At 34.2% G+C, this 22,846-nt stretch overlaps 1 protein-coding gene across 8 annotated transcripts in view; it reads right to left on the bottom strand.

Annotated features, from left to right (window-relative positions):
* Positions 1–22,846, bottom strand: part of RBM26 (RNA binding motif protein 26) — an 86,931-nt gene that overhangs the window by 5,727 nt on the left and 58,358 nt on the right. For 6 of the 8 annotated variants that reach the window (XM_081283113.1, XM_081283107.1, XM_081283108.1 and 3 more), the window contains 3 exons: positions 20,805–20,891; positions 5,643–5,756; positions 3,098–3,947 (listed from right to left, as the gene is read on the bottom strand). In XM_081283113.1, the coding sequence (XP_081139239.1) occupies positions 3,858–3,947; positions 5,643–5,756; positions 20,805–20,891 (291 nt within the window). In that variant the 3' untranslated portion in view covers positions 3,098–3,857. Of the gene's footprint in view, positions 1–3,097; positions 3,948–5,642; positions 5,757–20,804; positions 20,892–22,846 lie in introns of those variants that run through there. The other 2 variants (XM_081283111.1, XM_081283112.1) reach the window with 1 other exon arrangement.

Below are 22,846 nucleotides of genomic sequence, written 5' to 3'. Positions count from 1 at the left end.
AAATGTTTCTACTTTTAGGTAGCATATTGTAAAAAAAAGAAAGTAAACTGAAATGAATAGAGGATTTAAATCCATATTTGCATATGAAGAGACTTTTTGCATTACAGGCAGATATTTTTATTTTTAAACCTTGAGTTTAGAAACAAAAGGAAAAGTTATAATAGGGAAATGGAAGTTGCTAGTGAATAGAGAAGTTAATTTTTACTTATTAGTAGGCTGAATGGAATTTGGGAAGTCTACATATAAAACTGTATCAAGAGATATTATATGTATTATCAAAATGACATCTAAGTTGTTTCCACTGATAAGATGATAGAAACAACAGCAACAACAGACATAAAGAATTGATTTATGTATATTAAATTGTTTTGGAACGCTAAAATAGCACCAAAGAAACTACACGTTTGAAAGGGATCTTAGAGATCATCTAGTCCAACCCCTTTCATTTTACAGACAAGGAAACAACTCTGGATAAGGTAAGAGACTTGTCTAAGGCCACAGTTAGTTGCAGAGCTGAGACCAAAAACTGTTATCTCTTAACACTTGTCCAATTTTCTATACTAGGTCACCTTTGGATATAAAAAAATTAGTGGGATGGACTAGATTGGTGATTCTCAGTATTTACAATCACATTCTCTAATAGAAACTCAAAGGCTATATTACCTCTGAAATTATAACAAATTTAACACTCCCAAATATTAATGCCTTACTAATTATTGTGGAAATTTCACTAAGACTGTAAGTATAAACCCTCTAAAGAGAAGTTTAACTGTATCCACTGTTCAGCAAAATGGTCTCAGTGACTGAAAAGACCATCAAAAGAAATTTTTGTAAAATTGATAAGAATTAACAAGGGAGGTAATTGTCACCCCATTACTGGAGATTTAAATATGCATTCATTCACTATATTATCCAACAAACATTTGAGTGCCCACATGAGCCAGGCTTTATGATAAGCAGTAGAGATAAAAAGATGAATAAGACATGGTCCCCTTCCTAGAGGAGCTTGTAACATATAAACCAGATAAATTATATTACAACATAAGTATTGTAACAGATATGAACAAAGTGCTGCATTAAAAGGGAGGGTAAAAGTATGAACTTCCTGATGACAAATAAATATATTAATTTTGTGCAGTATCTCTGAGACAAGAACTACCACATTTACTATAAACACAATCTCATGACTTATCAATAATTAGGAAAGAAGTAGTAATGTAGTTTAAATTTTTGGGGGGCTGGCACAGGTGGGGACGCCTGTAATCCCAGTTACTCGTGAGGTTGAAGCAGAAGGATCCCAAGTTTAAGGCCAGTTTCAGCAACTTAGTTTGGCCTTCAGCAACTTAGAGCTAGTCTCAAAAACAAAACAAAACAACAACAACAAAAAAAGGTAGGGGGTGGGGGTTGGGAGGAATCTGGGGATGTAGCTCAGTGGTGAAGCACTCCTGGGTTCAATCCCCAGTACTAAAAACAAAACACAAAAAGTTGGCACTGAATCAGAATGCTTATATTCAAATCTAGTCCTTCCACTCATGAGCCATGACTTTGGGCAAATCACTCCATTTCTATTAGCCTAAGTTTCCTTATCTGTAAAATGGGAATTAATGGCTACTTAAAATTAATGAATACTTTAAATAAAAGAACATGTAAAAAGTACAACACAGAGAATGAGTATTTAGAAACATACCCATAAAAATCCATAAGTAATATTTATAATTAAAACCATACTAAATGTCTATAAAAGTATAATTTCTGAACCTAATGAATGTTGGTAATATTTAATCCTCATACTGTCAGATCAAACTGAAACACACTTGTCTTCTGATTCATTTAAAGCAACATGGTTAAAACATTTAAAATTCTAGGTTACTAGGAAATTTAGGCTAGGTGTTTCTGGTTAGCTGTTTATGGGCTGAAATAAACAAAGCAGGTAATTTCAGGTACATTATAAGGGAATTTTACAGTAATTTTTGAAACATTGGGCAAAAATTTACTAATCAAATTATAAAGCCAAAAATCAGCATGGAGATTTAACTGGCCTTCGAAAGATTTACTTTCTTTATAATACCTGTTTGGTGTAAAGAGAAGAAACGTGAGCCTCTGCCAATTTGGCACCTTTCACGACTACTAAAAAGAAAAGAAAAGAAACTTACCTAATGAATCAAAATAGCACATAGTCAACATACAAAAGACTACATAAAAGTATATCATAGATATAAGTAAAGTTTTTGGTAAAGTAAGTATTTTTGACAACTGAAATCTGAGTGTGTAATTTTAAATATAAGCAACTGCAAGTCAAAACATTCCTACAAAATAGTATTACCATCAAGAAAGTACAACTTCAACCCAAAGTGTATGGGGAAGTTAAAAAAAAAAAAAAAAAAAAAAAACAGCATCCATAAGTAACTTCACTGGCAGCAGACTATGGTAGTGGTGGAATTAGTTTTTGATTATAAGGTCTCCAATATGAAAGAAAGTGATTTTTTTAAATGTGATTTTTAATATTATCTCTATAATCTCAAGAGAGGCAGAAACACTTGTAATTGAAATGATGGATTTTAAAAATAAATATAATAATCTCCTACCCCCTCATTCTACAAAGAATATATTTATTTCCTGAAAACTGCTATATCAACTTTCAAAAATCATGTTCACTTGCCAGAGAAATCCACTTAAAAATCACAATATTGTTGCAAATTTCAAAGATTTTTATACAAGTATAGGAAATGCACACTTAAAGTATCAGACTGGAACACTTACCAAACAGTGTTTTCCTAAAGTAGTATCTATAGTACATTTCTTTATTCATACATCTTCAAATGGTCAAGTTTTCTTTCATACATCCAAAATGTAAAATGATGCTTTCTTATTCACCAAATGTTAGCTCTACTTGAAGTCTGGCTCCAAACTAATCAGCCTGCTTTTAAATTTTAAGACATCTGTTGAAAATTTATAGGATGAAACCAAACTGAAGTGGTAGAATTTTAAACATTGGATTGTACATTATTGTAAAGGTATCATTAATCATTAAGAATAAGTGATTATAGCTTCTTTTGTGATAATTGGGGGGAAGGGTAGATCACCATCTGGAATGGTCTATTTTAATTTTTTATTTTCTTTTTTTTTCCTTTGTTCTTTTTCTTTCTTTTCTTTTTTCTTTCTTTTTTTTCTTTTTTTTTTAAATCAAGGAACATTGTCTTGGACTTTTTTTTTCTTTTTGTCACTTTTTCTTTTCTTTTTAAGAGACCATTCCACTTTATTTTTAACATCCAGATGCATAAGGACTCATATGTAAAGCAGTCATACACCATTATCATTAAAACCCATGTGATAAAATACATACACAAGTCCAACAAAAGGCTAATACATAGTAAAGCCTAAGCATACTACTATGTAATATTATGAATACATAACTTGGAGACTTTAGTTAGAGTACTATGTTATCTATTCATTTTGAAAACATTCATTAAGATTTTAAATGCAAATTCATTCCTTATTTGGAGTAAAACAAAATCCTCTAAATTATAACAAGTATTGGGTCATATTTTTTCAGACCTATTCATTAAATTACAAAGAACCCAAAGAATTCTGTAATGTTCAGTAGAAGTATGTAATAAAAACATTGCATATGTTCTAGTGTGATGTCTTTAGCAATTGTTTACTGAAATAAAATGCAAACATCAATCTTTCAAAATACAGGATCAGAAGGTAGTTTTCTTCTCTTTTGTCTATTTGTGAAATCCATCTTCATCACATTTTACCAAAAAATTGTTTTTACAAATATGTAAAAGTACATTAGATAATACTAATGAAACACAGGTAGAGTTCTAGCATATGCCGATCAATGATCAGTCAAATCATCTTCTCCAAGAACGAGATTCATTGTCCTCTTCTTCTTCATCATCATCTTGAAGTAATGAGTCATCCACCAAAGACTCTTCCTGAAACTTTAGGTTAAAATGTATTTAGGAATTTACCCAACAAAAAAAAAGAAAAGAAAAAAAAAAAAAGGTGACACTTTTAAACACTGATCTCTCTGAGTCGAATACAATAGGTATTTTTAAAGCTAGAACATTAAAGAAACAAAAGTAACCGTTATCCACTCAATTATTTCTATTCTGTTGCTTGCAAGAAACAAGCATCAAAGCAATACCAAATTAAGACTTTGTATATGCCATTTCTCCTGCATCTAACAAATTAAACCACCATCTGTACCTTCAAAATACTACTACTTAATACTTCTTTAAAAAAAGAAAACATTAGGCTTTTGATTCTAACTCTGAACACTAAATTAACTAATGGTTTGTAAAAATTTGACTAAATTATCTATTTCTTTTCTGCTATATGTAACAAACATTTTATAGCATTCTTTTCTTTTCCCCAATCCCTTCATAAAAGTTTCTCAGACTGCTGTTCCAGACTTTTCAAAATACCTAATACCAGGAGCTCTCCTGCTTTTCTCCCCATTCAATTCAAACTCATGGAAGGACAAAGGTATAATCTAAAACATAAAATGACAAATCATGTATATGAGTTTCAAAGTATACATTTTATTCTTTCATTTGACTATGGATATGTATAACAGCCTTGAAATGCTCTTCTAACAAAATGAAGTGCCATTATGAAAATCTAACAAAGGTAAAAAAAAGAATCATTTAGTCTCCTCACCTTACCTTTATTTCTTAACCTCTTACTTTTCCCTAAAGTTTCCTTTATGACTAGGCAAAACAGAGTTGTTTACTTTTAAAATTTTTGGTTTCAAAGTGTTCTCTCACTTCACTGTTTAAGATGCCCACACCTTTCAGTCATCATATTAATCACTATTACCCAAGAAAAATGCACTTTTCCATACCTATTCTGAAGTTTGTGGTTCTGCCTAAAATACGTTTCTCACTATATTTCCAGCTCCAGAATCTGGTTATGGAAAGCTATGTTATCACTCAGGGTCCAGCTCCACTGTCAATACCACCCTTGTATATTCTTTTGGACAGAAACAATCTCTCCTCCCTCAGGGTTTTCACAGCACGTTGTTCAAATCTTTATTCAGCATAATAAACTGCCTATTATTGTAATTAGTTTCTCATGTATCTGCCATCACCCCCCTTTCCAGATTATAAGCTCCTTGATAGGGACCGTGTCTTATTCATTCTTGTGCCTATCACAGAATCTAGCATATAGTAGGCATTCACTAATGAACTAAAACGATATGAATTACAAGAAAGCTGAAACGTTAATACAGCAATTGAATAGAATAGATATCCTAAAACTTAAAATATCACAAATTTCCTGTGGATAAAAACTAATGAATAATTATTGTCTTCTAAGAGTAAATGAAAACTAAGTGTATGTGTGTGTGCACACACAGATATTTAAATATATGTGTGCACACATACACATAAATTTAAAATATGACTTTCATATATTCTCACTTTGGATTAGTAATCAATAATCCTTGTCATGAATCCAGAAAATTTAAAGTCATCTGCATTTTTCTGATATCCCCTGTCTGGAATATGGCTCAAGAACAAAAGCTTTATGAGGAGATCACGGCCATTAAAAAAAAAAAAAAAATCACACTTTATATATATATATATATACTACGAACAATAAAGGGCAAAAATAAGTGGAAAAGAAAAACATACTTCCTCTTCATCAGGTTCAACATCTTCTGTTTCCACAGCTGAAATATTAGTTATTGGTTTATTCCATGCCAGTTTTAGATCCTGCCCTTTAAAACGAGCTCCATGAACTGCAGCCTAAAAAATTAAGAACATTGGTTTATAGAACATTAATAATTTCTGAAAAAGATAAATTTTGTAGTGCCTAATATTTAAATCAAAATAGCCAAATTCAACTGTAGATGACTATCTACTCATTTGCTTTTTTGGTTTTACTATTTATTATTATAATTTGCAATTTACTTTTTATGGTTATTTATTTCTAAAAATCACCAGACTTGTGATTCAATAAACTTTACAAAAGAATACAAGAATAATTTTTCATAACTGAGTAAAGCTATTTTACTACTGACCAATATTTGACCAGAAGAAATATATTTACAATACAATAATAGCTACTATATAAAAACAATTCCAAGGCACTTCAATTTCAAATTCTTGGCTGTAGTTTCTAAATCAATGTCTAAATTAGAATTAATAGGCTAAGTGAATTTTATTGCATTTCAATTGTTAATTTAAAAATGACATGTATAGTAACTACAAATACAAGAAAAAGTTTGCATGTATATTATCATCAAATTACATTAAATAATCACAACTACCATAAAAATGTTTGATGTATAACTGATATAAATATAAACATCTCAATAAATGAAGTGAAAACCCTGAGCTGTTCTACTGGAAAGAACAGTATTTCCTACAAAGCTTTTAGAACTCAATATTATAAAATTTGAACTAAGGAAATAGTCAAGACTAAGTACTTGCTACATAAAGTGACTGGTTTGGAAACAGGACATTCAAATTAAAGTAACATGAATGAACATAAATCAATGTTAGCAGCATATTGAAATAACTCATAGTCACAAGATTTATAGTACAATCTCAAAAGTACAGCATAATGTGAAATGTAGAAACAATTACATGTTCTGTGACTTGTGAACAGAGTTGTGTAATATTAAAGTCCCCAGGTATAAATTTTAAATCTGCACATATAAATTTATGATAAATTTAAAAGATTTTGTGCCTATTAAAATCCAGCTGCAAGTTTTTTAGTTCATGGCCTCATAAAAATGTTACAGAATTAGAATTTTTTAAAAAGTTACACAGTGCAAATAACTTCTGATTTAAGATAAAATTACATTTCCTCATCCCAATGCAAATACAATCTATATAAACATGACATTTCTTTGAAATAAACTACCAAAGTACCAAGCTAAAGTCAGAAAAGATATTTTAAAAATTTAAAGCAATTATTTCTTTTCTTTTTGGTGGTGCTAGGGATTGAACCCAGGGCCTTCTGTATGTGAGGCAAGCATTCTACCAACTGAGCTATATCCCCAGCCCCCTAAAGCAATCATTTCTACAGACTTTTAAAAAGATATGCTATAAAGTTTTCTAGGTCCTAAGTTTCACAGATGAATTCTAATAAACTTTTAAGAAACATCTACCTAAATCTCAGAGCACAAAAAAAGATGGAAACTTTCCAATTACTTTTATAAAGACCGGTAATACAGATTCCTGACAAAAATAATGCTTCTCCTAAAATTTGCAATCCAATCCTACTTTTAAAACTTGATTTAAAAAGGGAAGAGCAACAGCCAGGCGCGGTGGCACACACCTGTAATCCCAGAGTATGAGGCAGGAAGATCACTAGTTTAAAGCCAGACTCAGCAAAAGTGAAGTGCTAAGCAACTCAGTGAGACCCTGTTTCTAAATAAAATACAAAACAGGGCTGGGATGTGGCTAGTGGCTGAGGTCCCCTGAGTATAATCCTTAATACCTCCCTAAGAAAACGGGGGAAAGAGGTAGGAGGAGGAGGAGGAGAAAGGAAGAGAGAAGAGCAGATTTCAATGATTTAGCAAAGAAAAATAAAAATGAGATTTATACCAGAAATGGTTAGTTCAATGTTAGGGAGCAATACAAATGGAAGGGAGGGGGACCTTCATAGCTTAATAAATAAAAAAAGGCATGGTAAAAATCCATTTCTGATCAAAAACCTCTACAGCTTTTAATGAAACATGCAAAGTTTATATTCTATCCTAAGATAAATATCCAGCATCATTGGGCTAGGGACGTGGCTCAAGCAGTAGCACACTCGCCTGGCATGCACGTGGCACTGGGTTCAATCCTCAGCACCACATACAAATAAAGATGTTGTGTCTGCCGAAAACTAAAAAATAAATATTAAAAAATTCTCTCTCAGAACAGGTAATTTCAGGCTGCCATTCACCTGCGTCTCGCAGACAAATTACTCAGGCTTAGTGCTAAAGAACCCGCGGAAGCTGCTTCTTGGAGCCTGCTCCTATCAGAACATAAAACGAGCCCAGAGCGGCTGAATTCTGGCTCCCTGAACTGCTCTGGCCCAGGGCTAAAGAACCCGCGGAAACTGCTTCTCCATCCAGATTCTGCGGAATACTGTGGAGGCCAGAGGGGCAGAGCAGAGCCGCCGCCCGCGCCCGGAACAGCCCCAGCGACCTGCTGGCGTGGTATCACTTCACCCCAACTGCAGTAGGGGCAGAGCAGAGCCGCTGCCCGCGCCCGGAACAGGCCCAACCACCCGCGGGCATGGTAGTCACATCACCCCAATTGGAGTAGGGGCAGAGCAGAGCCACCACCCGCGCCCAGAACAGGCCTAGCGACCTGCCAGCATGGTATCACTTCACCCCAACTGCAGTAGGGGCTAAGCAGAGCCACCGCCCAAGCCCGAAAGGTAGGCAGACCTGGGACCCACCGGCGGAACAGGCCCAGTGGCCTGCGGGCGTGGTAGACACGTCACACCAATTGGAGTAGGGGCAGAGCAGAGCCGCCGCCCACATCCGGAACAGTCCCAACGACCCACGGGCATGGTAGTCACGTCACCCCAATTGGAGTAGGGGCAGAGCAGAGCTGCCACCCGCACCCGCAAGGTAGGCAGACCTGCGACCGACCAGCAGAACAGGCCCAGCAGTCCGCGGGCGTGGTAGACACGTCACCCCAATTGGAGTAGGGGCAGAGCAGAGCCGCCTCCCGCACCTGGAACAGGCCCAGCGACCCGCCGGCGTGGTAGACACGTCACCCCAATTGGAGTAAGGGCAGAGCAGAGGCGCCACCCGTGCCTGCAAGGTAGGCAGATCTGCGACCGACCAGCAGAACAGGCGCAGGGGTCCGCGGGCGTGGTAGACACGTCACACCAACTGGAGGAGGGGCAGAGCAGAGCCGCCGCCCGCGCCTACAAGGTAGGCAGACCTGCGACTGACCGGCAGAACAGACCCAGCGGCCCGCCAGCGTGGTAGACAGATCACCCCAATTGGAGCAGGAGCACAGCCGCTGCCCGCCCTGCAAGGGAGACTTTTCAACTATACAAGAGCAATATAAATATATAGGGGGAAAATTTCAAAAACACAACAGTTTCACCAAGCATAAAGAAACACGAGCAGTATGAAACGACAAGGAAAGAAAGGACCACAAGCAATGCAGGTCAACTCAACTTTAGAAGAGGTAATAGCTGCAGCAGATGGAATGTCAGATAAAGAATTCAGGATATACATGCTTCAGATGATCTGGAGTCTCAAGGAAGACATTAGACAACAAAATCAGACAATGAAAGATCACTTCGACAATGAACTACATAAACAAATCCAAGAAGCAAAAGACCAACTATACAGGGAGATAGAGGTAATAAAAACAAACAAACAGAAATCCTAGAAATGCAGGAAGCAATAAACCAACTTAAAAACTCAATTGAGAATACTACCAGCAGAGTAGAACACTTAGAAGATAGAACATCAGACAATGAAGACAAAGTATTTCAACTTGAAAAGAACATAGACAGCTCAGCAAGACTGTTAAGGAACCATGAGCAGAACATCCAAGAAATATGGGATAACATAAAGAGACCAAACTTAAGATTCATTGGGATACAGGAAGGTATAGAGCTCCAAACCAAAGGAATGAGCAATCTATTCAACGAAATAATATGAGAAAACTTCCCAGACTTGAAGAATGAGACAGAATCCCAAATCATAAGAGATCCACACCTAGACACATTATAATGAAGATGCCCAGCATACAGAATAAGGAGAGAATTTTAAAAGCTACAAGAGAAAGGAAGCAGATTACATTTAGGGGTAAACCAATCAGGATAACAGCTGATCTCTCAACACAGACTCTGAAAGCTAGAAGATCCTGGAATAACATATTCCCAACTCTGAAAGAAAATGGGTTCCAACCAAGAATCGTGTATCCAGCGAAATTAAGCTTCAGAATGGAAGATGAAATTAAAACCTTCCACGATAAACAAAAGTTAAAAGAATTTGCAGCTAGAAAACCATCTCTTCAAAACATCCTTGGCAAAACATTACAGGAAGAGAAAATGGAAAATAACAATGAAAACCAACAATGGGAGGTAGGACAGTAAAGGGGGGAAAATAATCAAAGAGGAAAACAAACCATGTTTACTAACACAAATAAACAAATATGGCTGGAAGAACAAACCATATCTCAATAACCCTAAATGTTAATGCCTTAAACTCACCAATTAAGAGACACTGGCTCGTAGAATGGATCACAAAACAAGACCCAACAATATGCTGCCTACAGGAGACGCATTTGATAGGAAAAGATATACATAGACTGAAGGTGAAAGGTTGGGAAAAATCATACCACTCATATGGACTGCGGAAACAAGCAGGAGTGTCCATACTCATATCAAATAAAATAGATTTCAAGCCAAAGTTAATCAAAAGGGATAAAGAGGGACACTACATACTGCTCAAGGGAACCATACACCAACAAGACATAACAATCATAAATATGTATGCCCCAAACAATGGTGCAGCTATGTTCATCAAGCAAACTCTTCTCAAGTTCAAGAGTCTAATAGACCACCATACAATAATCATGGGAGACTTCAACACACCTCTCTCACCACTGGACAGATCTTCCAAACAAAAGTTGAATAAGGAAACTATAGAACTCAATAACACAATTAACAACCTAGACTTAATTGACATATATAGAATATACCACCCAACATCAAGTAGTTACACTTTTTTCTCAGCAGCACATGGATCCTTCTCAAAAATAGATCATATATTATGTCACAGGGCAACTCTTAGACAATATAAAGGAGTAGAGATAATACCATGCATCTTATCTGATCATAATGGAATGAAACTGAAAATCAACGATAAAAGAAGGAAGGAAAAATCATGCATCACTTGGAGAATGAACAATAGGTTACTGAATGATCAATGGGTTTTAGAAGACATCAAGGAGGAAATTAAAAAATTCTTAGAGATAAATGAAAACACAGACACAACATATCGGAATCTATGGGACACATTGAAAGTAGTTCTAAGAGGAAAATTCATTGCTTGGAGTTCATTCCTTAAAAAAAGAAAAAACCAACAAATAAATGATCTCATACTTCATCTCAAAATCCTAGAAAAAGAAGAGAACAACAACAGCAAAAGAAGTAGAAGGCAAGAAATAATTAAAATCAGAGCTGAAATTAATGAAATTGAAACAAAAGAAACAATTGAAAAAATTGACAAAACTAAAAGTTGGTTCTTTGAAAAAATAAATAAAATTGACAGACCCTTAGCCATGCTAACAAAGAGAAGAAGAGAGAGAACTCAAGTTACTAGCATACAGGATGAAAAAGGCAACATCACAACAGACATTTCAGAAATACAGAAGATAATCAGAAATTATTTTGAATCCTTATACTCCAATAAAATAGAAGATAGTGAAGACATCGATAAATTTCTTAAGTCTTATGATCTGCCCAGATTGAGTCAGGAGGATATAGACAACCTAAACAGACCAATATCAATTGAGGAAATAGAAGAAACGATCAAAAGACTACCAACTAAGAAAAGCCCAGGACCAGATGGGTATACAGCAGAGTTTTACAAAACCTTTAAAGAGGAACTAATACCAATACTTTTCAAGCTATTTCAGGAAATAGAAAAAGAGGGAGAACTTCCAAATTCATTCTGCGAGGCCAACATCACCCTGATTCCTAAACCAGACAGAGACACTTCAAAGAAAGAAAACTACAGACCAATATCTCTAATGAACCTAGATGCAAAAATCCTCAATAAAATCCTGGCGAATCGGATTCAAAAACATATCAAAAGAATTGTGCACCATGATCAAGTAGGATTCATCCCTGGGATGCAAGGCTGGTTCAATATACGGAAATCAATAAATGTTATTCACCACATCAATAGACTTAAAAATAAGAACCATATGATCATCTCGATAGATGCAGAAAAAGCATTCAACAAAGTACAGAATCCCTTTATGTTCAAAACACTAGAAAAACTAGGGATAACAGGAACATACCTCAACATTTTAAAAGCAATCTATGCTAAGCCTCAGGCTAGCATCATTCTGAATGGAGGAAAATTGAAGGCATTCCCTCTAAAATCTGGAACAAGACAGGGATGCCCTCTCTCACCACTTCTGTTCAACATAGTTCTCAAAACACTGGCCAGAGCAATTAGACGAAAGAAATTAAAGGCATAAAAATAGGAAAAGAAGAACTTAAATTATCACTATTTGCAGACGACATGATTCTATACCTAGCAGACCCAAAAGGGTCTACAAAGAAACTATTAGAGCTAATAAATGAATTTAGCAAAGTGGCAGGATATAAAATCAACACGCATAAATCAAAGGCATTCCTGTATATCAGGGACAAATCCTCTGAAATGGAAATGAGGAAAAACACTCCATTCACAATATCCTCAAAAAAAATAAAATACTTGGTAATCAACCTAACAAAAGAGGTGAAAGACTTATACAATGAAAACTATAGAACCCTAAAGAGAGAAATAGAAGAAGATCTTAGAAGATGGAAAAATATATCCTGTTCATGGATAGGCAGAACTAACATCATCAAAATGGCGATATTACCAAAAGTTCTCTACAGGTTTAATGTGATGCCAATCAAAACCCCAACGGCATTTCTTGTAGAAATAGATAAAGCATTCATGAAATTCATATGGAAAAACAAAAGACCCAGAATAGGAAAAACAATGTTAAGCAGGAAGTGTGAATCAGGCGGTATACCAATACCAGACTTCAAACTATACTACAGAGGAATAGTAACAAAAATAGCATGGTACTGGTACCAAAACAGACGGGTGGACCAATGGTACAGAATAGAGGACACAGAAACCAATCCACAAAACTACAACTATCTCATATTTGATAAAGGGGCTAAAAGCATGCAATGGAGGAAGGATAGCATCTTCAACAAATGGTGCTGGGAAAACTGGAAATCCATATGCTTCAAAATGAAACTGAATCCTTTTCTCTCGCCATGCACAAAAGTTAACTCAAAATGGATCAAGGAGCTTGATATCAAATCAGAGATACGGCGTCTGATAGAAGAAAAAGTTGGCTACGATCTACATACTGTGGGGTTGGGCTCCAAATTCCTCAATAGGACACCCATAGCACAAGAGTTAATAACTAGAATCAACAAATGAGACTTACTCAAACTAAAAAGCTTTTTCTCAGCAAAAGAAACAATAAGAGAGGTAAATAGGGAGCCTACATCCTGGGAACAAATCTTTACTCCTCACACTTCAGATAGAGCCCTAATATCCAGAGTATACAAAGAACTCAAAAAATTAGACAATAAGATAACAAATAACCCAATCAACAAATGGGCCAAGGACCTGAACAGACACTTCTCAGAGGAGGACATACAATCAATCAACAAGTACATGAAAAAATGCTCACCATCGCTAGCAGTCAGAGAAATGCAAATCAAAACCACCCTAAGATACCATCTCACTCCAGTAAGATTGGCAGCCATTAGGAAGTCAAACAACAAGTGCTGGCGAGGATGTGGGGAAAAGGGTACACTTGTTCATTTTTGGTGGGACTGCAAATTGGTGCAGCCAATTTGGAAAGCAGTATGGAGATTTCTTGGAAAGCTGGGAATGGAACCACCATTTGACCCAGCTATTCCCCTTCTTGGTCTTTTCCCTAAAGACCTAAAAAGAGCATGCTACAAGGACACTGCTACATCGATGTTCATAGCAGCACAATTCACAATAGCAAGACTGTGGAACCAACCTAGATGCCCTTCAATAGATGAATGGATAAAAAAAAATGTGGCATTTATACACAATGGAGTATTACTCTGCATTAAAAAATAACAAAATCATAGAATTTGGAGGGAAATGGATGGCATTAAAGCAGATTACGCTAAGTGAAGCCAGCCAATCCCTAAAAAACAAATGCCAAATGTCTTCTTTGATATAAGGAGAGTAACTAAGAACAGAGTAGGGACGAAGAGCATGAGAAGAAGATTAACATTAAACAGGGATGAGAGGTGGGAGGGAAAGCGAGAGAGAAGGGAAACTGCATGGAAATGGAAGGAGACCCTCAGGGTTATACAAAATTACATACAATAGGAAGTGAGGGGATAGGGAAAAATAATACAAGGGGGAGAAATGAATTACAGTAGAGGGGGTAGAGAGAGAAGAGGGGAGGGGAGAGAAGGGGAGGGGAGGGGGGATAGTAGAGGATAGGAAAGGCAGCAGAATACAACAGACACTAGTATGGCAATATGTAAATCAATGGAAGTGTAACTGATGTGATTCTGCAATCTGTATACGGGGTAAAAATGGGAGTTCATAACCCACTTGAATCAAAGTGTGAAATATGATATGTCAAGAACTATGTAATGTTTTGAACAACCAACAATTAAAAAAAATTTATATATAACAAAAAAAATTCTCTCTCTTAAAAAAAAAATCCAGCCTCACACATAGTATTGAAAAAACAAAAATATCAAAAGATAATTTATTAAGATGGTATTTATATAGCTAATGAGAGATGACCAGTCTTCCCACATACAAAACAGCAATAAAAAGATGCATTAATGATAGAAAATTTTAAAAATAATATGCAGTATACACTGTCTCTCCCCTCCCATATATATACATAGAAAAATCTAACTTACGGGATGGTGGTATAGCTCAGTGGTAGTACATTTGCCTAGAATGTGTCTGGCCCTGAATTTGCTCTCTAAGCACCATTATAGTAATTTATGAGCTGATTTCCTAACACAATCCCACCTTACGGTGGTTTTACTTTCCAAAGTTACAGTCAAACTTGATCCAAAAATATTAATGGAAAATTCCTGATAATAAACAATTCATTGCCATTCAGAGTACTATGATGAAATCTCAATTTTACATGGAAAGTGAATTATACCTTTGTCAACAAAGCATCCACACTATATATACTACTTGCTCCAAGAAAAATCACATTTACATAACTTGTATTATTTCTAATTACTATTGTAAATCTCCTACAGTAGCTATCTCATGTTTGGGGGGCAGAGTACAGTATAAATAAGGTTTGGCACTGTCTGAAGTCTCAGGCATCTACTAGGGAAGGAAGACATTGAGAGGTATGCTTTGATAAGAGAGGGACAAACACATAAAGAATACACAAAAATCAATTATGAGAAATCAGTAGACCACTCAGCAAAAGAATAGGCAAATGGCATTAAGTTAACAGAAATAGAAATAAATAGCATTTAAGCATGTGAAAACAGCTCAACTTCAATCATAGGAGGAAAGTGAATCAAAACTGAAATGAAAACTGAGCATGGTATCATAACCCTGTAGTCTCAGGTTCTCAAGAGGAAGAAGCAGGACAATCCAACATTTGAGGCCAGCCAATACAACACAGTGAGATACTGTCTTTATTCAAAACAAAACAAAAAACAAACTGAATGAGTTCACATTTTACAAGATAAAACTGTTTGATACCTCGCTGTATCAATAATGAAGACAAAACTACATAACCATGATTTTCTATTTTGTTTTGTCTTTGACAAGTGATAAAATCATTATGTAATATACACACTATGGCAAGAGCATTAAAAGTTAATGTATGCATATATGTATGTACACACGTGTATGTATAATATGTATTTTTTTTATTCCCAGTTTTGATCACTGAAAAGGATTAGTGACTATAATATACTTAGCATCCCTAGTACTCAGACTGTGGTTTCTTTGTTTAATTAAAAAAAGAAAAGTTGCTTAGAAAAATAATAAATTCCATGCTTGAAGAGAAAAAGTATAAAGTGAGCCAAGAATATCTTTTTAAAATTAGAAAACAAGGACACTATTTAGACCACTAGAATCCTGTCAAAAAGATTCAAGAACCAATTTATACAGTTTATTGGGCAAAAATGGGACAATTTGAACATTAATAACTGAGAACAATGGATCAATAACCATGAAATGCTTAAAAATTATTATTAAAATATCAAGGAAAGTTAAGTTCTCACTGGATATTTGATATTTAAGAAATAACATATTTAAGCATTATATTGTTCTATTTTTTTTTTTTACAGTTCTATTATTGAGATGTACACATTGAAATATGAACAGATGAAATGACATAGCTCCAATATAGGGAGGGAAATGTTGTAGTGAATGAGATGTAAGATTGGCTGTAGTGGATAACTGCTGAAGCTCAATGATGAGCCTGTGGGAACTCATTTTACAATTCTAATTTCTATACTATGACCTACTTAAAAAAGTGTCTTCAAGCCAAAGCATTTTATTCATAGGCTTACCTCCAGTCCTTTGACCATTTATTCATACACACATTCATTTGAGACTTATTGCAATGTAGAAAGGAAAGCAAGCATACACACAACAGAAAGAAAAAAGGCTGAACATCTGACAAAGGAGAAAGAAATAACTATGAAAAGTAGTTATGAGTTCCAAGTCTTACATGGAAAAAGTTTCTGGAAAACAATTTTTTGAATGAAATTTTTAAAAAAGGTAGATTATGCAAAATTAGACAAGTTTGTTTACCTTCTCAATTCTCAAGTCCTTTAGATTGTGGTTCCATATGGATTATACAAAATGAGCCTTTCTCAAGCTTATCTGACAAGAAAATTCTTTGTTATGGGAGACTGTGCCAAAGCAGAGTTCTATGGAAACTGGCAAAAACTGTTCTAAGGTATAGGTACTTAGGGGCAGGAGTTACTTTAAATGACCTTGATGAATTCCATTCCTTCAACTCTGGAACTCAAGGCACATAGCTACTTTCTCCCAAGCTTCAAACCTTATGTTAATTAATTCTGCAAGCACAGTGCCCTTCATATACCATTCATAATTGTTAAGACAATAAAAGCACACATGAAAAATATATAATTTCATTTCTTATCTGCTAACATTGTTCTTGCTATAAATTTACCATTTACTTAATAAATTTCATCAACTTCTGACTACAAATCCAATTCTGTACTTCTAATTTTAGAAGTTCTACAGAATAAGAGTTTTGATAACATTTACTCCATCTTGCCTTTATCCTGTTCCACTAATTTGCCAATCACTCCTCATATTAAAAAAAAAAAAAAAGCACAATAATACAATAATGGCTAATAGAGACTTTACTATATATCAGATCCTAACTTACAGGTTCTGAATCATTAAAATCTTACAACTATTGCAAGTTGAGGGATGGGTGTCAAAATGTGTGCGTAGAACAAGGTTCTTTCTTTTTGATATGAAAAACTATACTTCTAAGTTTCATGGGCTTCATCTTTGGGACTAATTCTTCTAAGACAGTAACTTAACCATCCCTTCACCATCTCATTTTGAAAACAAGAACCTAGTGTCCTAAAAAACATACTGGTAAAATTGAGAGTATGAAAAATAACATTCTATCTAATCAGTCATGTGATGAGTCTACTTTTTTCTAAATTCTATTTGGGTACTTACTCATCTTGAATACACTGGCACAGTGATAAGTAGAAAGTAAAATAAAAAATAATAGTAATCACTTTCTTACTAACCAGAATCGAAGCATAATAACTACCTACACTTAAAATTGAAAGTATTCTGCTTATATTCTTTAAAATACTTCAATTTTTTTCCTGGGGAAAATTTTTCTCTTCAGGTATGCCTGAATGACTCAATTATATTATACCTGTACTTTCACCTAGAACTATTATGTACCTATTGGCTTATTGAAAATCAAAGAAAAATTCATTTGCTCATCAACAACAATGGTCCAGAAAATAAGAAAAGAATATCAGTTAGAAATAAACACTAGCAAAAGCTGACAATTTTCTTTTCTTGGAAAGGCTTATCTTTCATATTGAATTTACATCCACTTATATTTTTGGTATTAGAATTTCTTACATATATAATGGCAATAGTACATAACAATCTTTTTTAATTTTTTAAGCATTCTTCTCTGGCACAAGAAAAAAAAAATGGCACCCCCTAACTCAAAAGCACCAATTTTCAAATTCCTAACCACTTTTGTTCCCTAATATCAAGAAATTTCAAAATTACTTTTCTCATCTGTATTTTGCTTATATCTGATCAGCTTCAACCTTTTTATTCTTTTCAAAGAGTGTTATAAATTTTTAAGAAACTTTTTGGCTTAAGAAATGTTTATGGTTTCACAACTTTTATAACTTAATACCAAATATTTATCATAGCAGTGGGAGTTATTTCTTCCAGCCTATTAAAAAAATCCAACTAAAATGGTATTTACACTGAACAGGTAACACTCTCTAGACATATGTAACTCCTTAAGTCTTTCTTATATATTAATTCTTGGCTTTTAAATTGTTATTCAGTTTGGAAAATAAAAATACCCCAATGATTCAAATGTATGAATTGCCAAGATCATTGTAATGTCATGTGTAGCTAATAAAAAAAAAAATAAATTAAATTTTAAAAAATAAACATCTAAGGTAGAAAAGGCGATATCCAAGAAAGGAGTATGTCAATAGGGCTTACCAAGAGCAAAACTTCCAGAAATTATTTTAAAAGGTTTTTAGTTTTTTTCTTATCCATGCAAATATTTAGTGATTAGTACATATATATATATTTATTTGTGCATTCTAATTATACATAATAATAGGATTCATTATGTCATATTCACACACACACACATAACAACTTTTTCATGTTTCATTCCATAATACCTTCCCTTTCTTTACCCCCTTCCCTTCCTCTGATTTACTTGCTCTCCTTTACTGATCTCCCTTTTAAATTATTATTTTTTTATTTATTTTTTTTGTGATTTTATTTTTATTTTTTTTTTATTGATTATTTAAAGCATTACATAGCTCATGATATAACATCTTTCATACATTTGACTCAAATTGTGTTTTGAACTCCCATTTTCACCCCAAATACAGATTGCAGAATCACATCTGTTACATATTCACATAATGCCATATTAGTGACTGTTGTATTCTGCTACCTTTCCTATCCCCTACTATCCCCCCCTCCCCTCCCCTCCCCTCCCATCTTCCCTCTCTACCTCCCCTGCTGTTGTTCAATTCTCTTTTTTTCACTCCCCCTTGCCTTTTAAATTATTATTATTTGTTCTACTCTACTGATCTCCCTTTATCATCATCATCATCATCATCATCATCATTATTTTGACTATCAGGATTCATTGTGGTATTTTTATACAGGTTCTTACTAAATCTACAAACTTGGTAATATCATTTTTAACCTCTTGTCCAATAACAATTATCATTGTTTTATAATATCGATATTTCCTAGAAAATAAGAAAAACATAAAGAAATGTTACTCAAACAACCTATCAATGGACTTAAAATTGTCACCAAAACTGACTTTGAAAGGGAAGCTTATTACATGGCTTGTACATACCAATATCTTTTAGAGAAAACTTGATTAAAGTTCTACATTTTTCACCAAAACATAAATTTGAAAGAAAATTTTAAACTCTCACAATTATAAATGACTTTTTACTTGGACAAAAGGTCTTTACATGATATAAGACTCAAAACTAGATTTTTAAGTGTTAGGTGTAACTTAGTGGTAGAGTGTGTGCTTAGCATAGACGACAGACAGGTCAATCTGCAGTACCACAAAACCAAAAACAAAACCTACCTGAGAGTTCCCTAGATTTTAAAGGATAAAAACTCAAGGATCAGGGATTCCTATTCTATGAAATAATGCCCTAACTTAACCACCCCTACACACCCCACCAGAAACTAGATTATTCTAGGGTTCCAATAAATGCATTTCTAAGACTTAGCAGACTCACAATCTTAACACTTGCTATAATGCCCAGAGAGTAACTCCTACCAGGTTAACCCTCAGTGATGTTCCATTGTGCTGACAGGGGATACAAACAGAATAAAACAAGTTAGAAGGTTTTTCAAAACTGATTATTTAGATCACCATCAACCTAAAACTTTTAAAAGGCACCTTACAGTTAACTGTCTGGAAAACTATCTTGTGTTTTCAGTAATGCCAAAGACAAGTTACATTGTCTTCCACATAAAGAATATACAGGGCTAAAAAGGCTATTATGAATGTCCCACAGGTGAAGATAACTTCTGGTCAGTCTCTGAAAAGACCACTCAACATTAACAACTATACTAAGAGTACTCTAAAAACTAGAGCTACATATCATATCTTGAGCAAGAAGAAGTACTTGTCTATTTGGGGATATGCTAAGCTAGAGGCACTTTAGAATTCAGCCTGCTGGAAACTAGGAAGCAACAGATGAGAGATAAGTACGAAGGGAAGACATGGACTGGGCTTGTGGTTCAGTGATAGAGCACTTGCCTAGCACACACAAGGCACTGGGTTAGACAAACAAAGGTATTGTGTCCATCTATAACTAAAATAAAAAAAAAAAAGGGAAGACATCAGGATTATATTCTCTGGGCTTCTATCTTAACCCTTACAACTCATTCTGTCAAAGCAGACTTTGTTCTGGGAGAGTTAAGAAAGAATAATAATGGAAAGTAGGGTAGGATCTATATCCTTAAAAAATATTTGAAAAGATTTCATGATGTCTAAAAAAATATAACTTAACATTCAATTTGGTGACTATCACACACTCTTTCACTCTCTCTACATATATGTATGCATGTACGTGTATGTATATATCTTCTAATTGTATAACGCTACAGGCAGACTTGCCTAACTGCTTTAGGACATTTCTTACAGCATGAGTTCCACTTCAAATATTCTACCTATTGTCAAACATATTTATTCATTAAATTTAAACATTCATTATATTAAACCTTAAAAATTATTAATCATTTAAATCTAAATTTTTGATAAATTACTTTTAATACTTACTGCTTCTGCTTCTGCTCTTGTCTTGAATGTAATTACTGCATGAAGTGAAGAGTCATCAATCTGACAATCTTCAATTTCACCATATTGCTTTAAATTAAAAAGAAAAAAGTATTTTCACCAAATAAATATTCTGGAGCATCCACAATCCCAATGACATTAAAAACATATATATCACCCAGAATACATAACAATTCATACTGGTTAATAGAAAAGAATGGTGAATAATTTATTTTAGTACTTGGTATTATAAGATAAAGGGTAGCCCTATCTTCCAATCTCACTTCCAATTCCATACTTTCCAGAATTTGTGAACAGACTTGAGGGATATTATTCTTTAAATGAAGTAACAATGGTCAAAGTCTGAGTTCCCTAACTGACCTTCCTCTTATACTTACTACTCCAAGCCCAGAACATGCTATATTTGTTCTTAAAACAGCATACTGGATAATCAAAATACTATGAATTTTTTGTATCAATCCCAATAAATGGGGGTAAAAAAGATTCAGAGAATTTAAGTAATCTTCTGAAAGCAATTAAGTCAAATACTAAGATGTGAATCCTGGTCTTTTGATTAGAAAATTTAATACTCCAACTAACCATGTTTTCACTTACTATACATTCTGTTATCCCACACCCTCTTACAAGACATTTAAAAATTAAGCACACTATATTCTGCCTATTTTTGGTTTGTGGAATTTTTTTTACCATATATAGGAGTAACTTTTATCATATAAAATTTAGGTCCCTTATATATTAAATTCTCACCCCTAACTAAAACTATAATCATAATTTCATTAATCATACACGTGTGTGTGCGCGCGTGCACACATATACACACACACACAAATTCTGTAGAGCATAAGAGAATGGACAGTAGAGCTACTCAGAAACCAGTTCTGCTAGTTACTGTGTAAACCTGAACAAGTTACTTCATCTCTTCTTGTTTCACCTTCTTCATCTCAAAAATGAGCATAACAAAGGGTGATTCAAACAACTCCTAATATAATGAATTGTTTTTTAAAGCATACAGAATAATACATGCTATAAAATAAATGCTCTAAGTTTTAGCAATGATTTTTATCTCCATTATTACTGGTCTCAGCAGATAAATTAAAGAAAGTAGTCTGTTAGTCAAAATCAGAATGTGCAATAGCCAGTGGTCCTTTGATTAATGTTGGCTTTTCTTTCTCTTCTGATATATCTCATGTGTTTCAGTTACACAAGTTATGATGAAAAAGTTCAACTTTAGACCTGTATTTCTATGTAAGATTGGTAATTTGTAATGTGAAATATCACTAACTTTTGAGTAGAATTCAAGTCTCCAAGGATATGAAAAAATTTCCATTTAGGGATTTTGAATATTTCTCAAAGCAAAATCATCTTAGTCTCAGCAAAACACAATCATAATAAACTGAACTTGCTTGTTTGGATTATTTTAGCATATTCATTGCTAGTTTCCTAATTAGCTATATAACAATATGCAAGACACTTAAGTTATCTGGATCTCATTTCCCTTGTGGAAGGTATGAAAGTGATGTACATAGCCAGAAAAAATTGGGTTATATTATCTCCAAATTCCTTTCTAGTTCTCTGATTCCTTTCCTTATCCCTTTGACTCCATCAAGCACAGGACTTTCCAGACTCCTCATCCTTAAATATTAATCATCCCAGTTATTTCTTAAACATACACCATTTCTTTTATGTCCTGACAAAATATGTTAGTTGCTTCAAAGCAGGAACATGACTATCAATACTTAAATCTAAATTTTCAAAAGGTTAAAAAAAAATCATAGTATAACTATATGTAAGTTGACCTATCCTTCAATATCTAAGCTTCAGTTCTACTACCCTGATTGGTTTTTTTTTCAATATTTTTTTAAAATTTATCTTTATGTGGTGCTCAGGATCGAACCCAGTGCCTTGTTGTGCTAGTCAAGTGTTCTACCACTGAGCCACAACCCCAACCCCCTGATTAACTTTACATTATTTTCCATCATATGCCAGTGACAAAGATACTTCGCTAAGTTACTAAAGTACTTACA

The sequence above is a fragment of the Spermophilus citellus genome, assembly GCF_964194105.1.
Source record: "Spermophilus citellus genome assembly, chromosome: 1".
NCBI classification, from domain to species: Eukaryota; Metazoa; Chordata; class Mammalia; order Rodentia; family Sciuridae; genus Spermophilus; species Spermophilus citellus.
Note: the sequence above shows the minus strand (reverse complement) of the source record. Positions and strands in the feature narration are given on the sequence as shown.